The sequence below is a fragment of the Myotis davidii genome, unplaced genomic scaffold, assembly GCF_000327345.1.
Source record: "Myotis davidii unplaced genomic scaffold, ASM32734v1 scaffold159, whole genome shotgun sequence".
Taxonomy (NCBI): Eukaryota; Metazoa; Chordata; class Mammalia; order Chiroptera; family Vespertilionidae; genus Myotis; species Myotis davidii.
The window spans coordinates 2303232-2307884 of record NW_006291231.1 but is presented as its reverse complement, the minus strand read 5'-3'; the positions used below and the strand labels follow the sequence as shown (position 1 = coordinate 2307884).

The window sequence follows — 4653 nt, the reverse complement described above, 5'->3', positions numbered from 1 at the left end:
TCGGACATCCCCCCGAGGGGTTCCAGATTGGAGAGGGTGTAGGCTGGGCTGAGGGACACCTCCCCCCGTGCACTAATTTCATGCACTGGGCCTCTAGTAATAATAATAATTTGGAGTTATGATTGCTTGGCAGGCTGACATCTTCCCTGATATGACATAAGTAGTCCAAAGAGGCCCGCTAAATAAATGAAACTCTAGGTAAGACTACAGAGCAAGTCGTATTCAGAATAAACATTTGCTGGCCTGCTGACCAGCTGGGCATCCTGGGACGGGGACGCTCACTGCCCAGGAGTTACGGGAGCGCCTTTCTGTCCTGTGTTGCCCGGAGAGGTGGCCGGGCCAGTGCCCACGGTAGAGCCGGCTGAGCAGGGCGCCAGGGCTCCCAGGCCTTTCTGACCTCAGCCCGGCTGCATTTTCTTCCTGACTTTTACCAGCCATACACAGCAACTCTTTGCTTTTGTGCGTCTATTTTCTACCACGTAGGACTCAGAGAGAGGGAGGGGTGACCCGTTGACCCTAACTTTCACTGGCCACCTCAGGCAGGTTGCTTCATCTCCCGCTGAGTTTTATTTATTTTTTAAATATATTTTTATTGATTTCAGAGAGGAAGGGAGAGGGAGAGACTGCCTCTTGCACACTCCCTACTGGGTATATGCCCGCAACCAAGGTACATGCCCTTGACCGGAATCGAACCTGGGACCCTTGAGTCCGCAGGCCGACGCTCTATCCACTGAGCCAAACCGGTTTCGGCTAAAAAAACTTTGTTAACAATGAAAACTGAATAAAAAAGTAAGTATAGTCAGTTTTAATACTTACAAAAAACATAACGTATATTGTAGCCTGTTAGTTTGCAGACAACATACAAACCCGGAAGCTCAAATTTTAAGAATATGGATTTTGGAATTAAGGGGTTCATTGTTTTGAGTTCGGGTCTGCAGCTCACTAGGTATGATATTTGGCTAAGTTGTTTGACTTCTCAGAGCCTCAGTGTCCTCAATTGTGAAATGGCGATGAATGCGAGGATTAAATGAGATGGTACACATGAGGTGCTTATCACAGTGCCTAGTACTTACTTAGCAGTGGATGAACAGAAGTGTTATTTTTTTATTTTTATTTTTTTAAATATATTTTATTGATTTTTCACAAAGAGGAAGGGAGAGGGATAGAGAGCTAGAAACATCGATGAGAAACATCGATCAGCTGCCTCCTACACACTCCCCACCGGGGATGTGCCTGCAACCAAGGCACATGCCCTTGACCGGAATCGAACCAAGGACCCTAGAGTCCGCAGGCTGACGCTCTATCCACTGAGCCAAACCGGCGAGGGCCAGAAGTGTTATTTTTGGTTTAATACATGCATTCTTCAAAATTGGTTCTTGGGGACAAAAGGAAAAAAACCTTGTTATGTAAAAAGCACATAGTATATCTGTGAGTATTAAAATTTCATGGGTGGCCGGGGTGAATAGGAAAGTGTCTAAAGGCTCCTTGCAGAGGGGGAAACAATAATGGAAAAAACAGCTGAGAAACACTTTACTGTTTCAGAATGGCAGCAAGAGCACTCCTGGCTGAGGCCAGATCCCAGGCAGCGCCAGTTTATCCCATAGAATGATTTTGCAGATCTCACCTCACTCAGCTTTCACCTCCGGGTGAGGATGAAGTTTGAATGGCTCTTCTTATTTACTCCTCGGAAATCTGAATAATAACATCACAAGAGAGTAAATCAATATTATGCTGTGGAAACCAATTAGAATTGATAACACTGGCTGAGGAAACAGACTGTGAACATAGATTACTGAAGTATAAACTAAAACAAATTATAATAGTCTGTACTGGCCCTTCTTTTGTGTCATTGTTAAAGTACTCTGATTTTCATTTAGTTGAGCACAAAGTTATAGGTTCATCAATTTTTTTTTATTTTATGTTTTTAAAATATATTTTATTGATTTTTTTACACTGAGCCAAACCAGTCAGGGCTATTTTATTGATTTTTTACAGAGAGGAAGGGAGAGAGATAGAGAGTCAGAAACATCGATGAGAGAGAAACATCGATCAGCCGCCTCCTGCACATCTCCCACCAGGGATGTGCCCGCAACCCAGGTACATGCCCTTGACCGGAATCGAACCTGGGACCTTTCAGTCCGCAGGCCGACGCTCCATCCACTGAGCCGCCCGCAACCAAGGTACATGCCTTTGGCCGGAATCAAATCCGGGACCCTTGAGTCCTCAGGGCGATGCTCTATCCACTGAGCCAAACCAGTTAGGGCAATGTTTTAATTCTATAGTAATGTAATAAAACTTTATATTCCAGCGAGCTAATGCAAATCTTGGGAAGATAGAAGTCCAAATTCACTTTCTTTTGATGCATTCTTTCCTTTTTATCACTGTGTGCCAGGCACTGTTTTAGACACAGGAAGCTTATATTATAGTGGGGAGTGGAGGAAGACAGTCTATGAAGAGTATATATTAGAGTATATATTAGATGGTGGTCAGTGCTATGGGAAAAGAAAACGATTAAAGGTAGGTATAGAGAGGCAAGGAGGGCATTGCAGTTAAACTGGAGTAGTCAGGATAGACCTCAGTATCTCCTTAGGCCAGCGGTTCTCAACCTGTGGTTCGCGACACCTTTGGGGGTCAAACAACCCTTTCACAGGGGTCGCCTAAGACCATCGGAAAACACATATATAATTACATATTGTTTTTGTGATTAATCACTATGCTTTAATTATGTTCAATTTGTAACAATGAAAATACATCCTGCATATCAGATATTTACATTACGATTCATAACAGTAGCAAAATTACAGTTATGAAGTAGCAATGAAAATAATTTTATGGTTGGGGGTCACACAACATGAGGAACTGTATTAAAGGGTCACGGCATTAGGAAGGTTGAGAACCACTGCCTTAGGCACATCTCTGTTTACAAGATACTTTGGCCATTCATGAGAAGAGTTTATAAAGTATATTTTTCTGTTTCTTTTTGTAGAATGGTAGTCGAAGAAGAACACCAGGTGGAGTTTTCCTGAATCTCCTGAAAAACACTCCTAGTATCAGTGAGGAACAAATTAAGGTAAAAATGATGATGTTCTTGACTTTTCAGATCCATAATAACTTGACTTCTATTCAGCCTCTAACTTCATTTACATCAAACTAAGAATGACCTAGTTAAAGTTTCTTTGCCAGGTTTTATCTGTCTCTCAACATTTCTGACATATTCATAAGAAGTTGGTGCTCCAAGAGGGCCTAAACAGAGCACTCATTTTCCCTGCCAAAGTTCTAAATCACTTGAGAAACAAGACCCTGCCAGAATTTTTTAAAAATACATTTTTATTGATATCAGAGAGGAAGAGAGAGTTAGAAACATCAATGATGAGAGAGAATCACTGATTGGCTGCCTCCTGCATGCCCCCAATGGGATCAAGCACACAACCTGGGGCACGTGCCCTGACCGGGAATCGAACCGTGATCTGATTCATAGGTCGACACTCAACCACTGAGCCATGCCGGCTGGGCCCCTAACTTCATTTTCTACTAATCTTCATCACTTGCTTTGTCTTAAATTGACTAATTTTGTCATAGTCTCATTTCAAGTGAAACCTATGCCTTTTGTAAAGCTCCGCCTCTTTTTCTTCCCTTTCAGAACCAAGACCAAGATTTCTTTTATGGCATCTTTCCTGGTTTCTTAGCACGTAATTATTTTCTACCCGCCTACAACTATTATTATTGAAGAATTTTAAACATGCAGAGTAAATGAAAGAATAGGATGAATACCCATATATCCTCCACCTAGAGTCACGGGTTGTTGATAGTTTAACAGTCTTACTTTACAATTTTTTGGTACCATTTGGAAATAAAATTATGACACTCATCCCTAATAACTTCAGCAAACCTCTCTAAATAATAAAGACAATATCCTACATAAGGCATACTTAAGAAAAATAAAACAATTTCTTAGTTTCATCCAACTTCTAGATTACTCCTATATCCTGAATTGTCCCAAGAATCTATTTTCAACTCTTTTCTCCCTCCAAAATAGGATCATGTCCAGATTTCCACATTGCATTTTCTTATATCTTTTGCTCTTTTTATTCCCATATTTACCTCCATGATTTAGACCCTTTTGAAGAGTCTTAAAGAATGTACATTCTGGTGATTGTCTCCTTATGGGTTTGTTTTGTTCATCCCTCTCTCCAACATTTCTTATAAACTAGAAGCTAAGCACTTCAGTATTCTTAATCATTTTTGTGTTACTAGAATGTCTTCTATGGGAATTTACAATGTGGGTGTTTCGTAGCTCAAACTTTGATATCTTTTGTTAATTAAGGAACATGATTTTCATTTAGCAGATATATTTGAGTCTAACTTCTTACATTGGAAAAATGTGTGCACATGCAACACAGCTGCACTATATATATATATATATATATATACATACATACCGTATTTGCCGGTGTATAAGACGATTTTTTGGCCCTGAAAAATATGCCTCCAAGTGGGGGGTCGTCTTATATGCCAGGTACACTTCAGATAGACTGCCCATAGTGCTTGCCCCGTGCCATAGTGGCCTCCCGATGCCCGCCCACTTCATTCCACATACCGTTCCGGCATCAGCAGCGCTGCTGGGTGTATGCTCGGCTGATATGCGATTTTGCT

The 4653-nt window shown here is 41.3% G+C and overlaps 1 protein-coding gene across 1 annotated transcript in view; it reads left to right on the top strand.

Annotated features, from left to right (window-relative positions):
* Positions 1–4653, top strand: part of PHAX (phosphorylated adaptor for RNA export) — an 18315-nt gene that overhangs the window by 8893 nt on the left and 4769 nt on the right. Inside the window, exon 5 of the mRNA XM_006764378.2 lies at positions 2987–3070. Coding sequence (XP_006764441.2) covers positions 2987–3070 — 84 coding nt within the window. The remainder of the gene's footprint in view (positions 1–2986; positions 3071–4653) is intronic.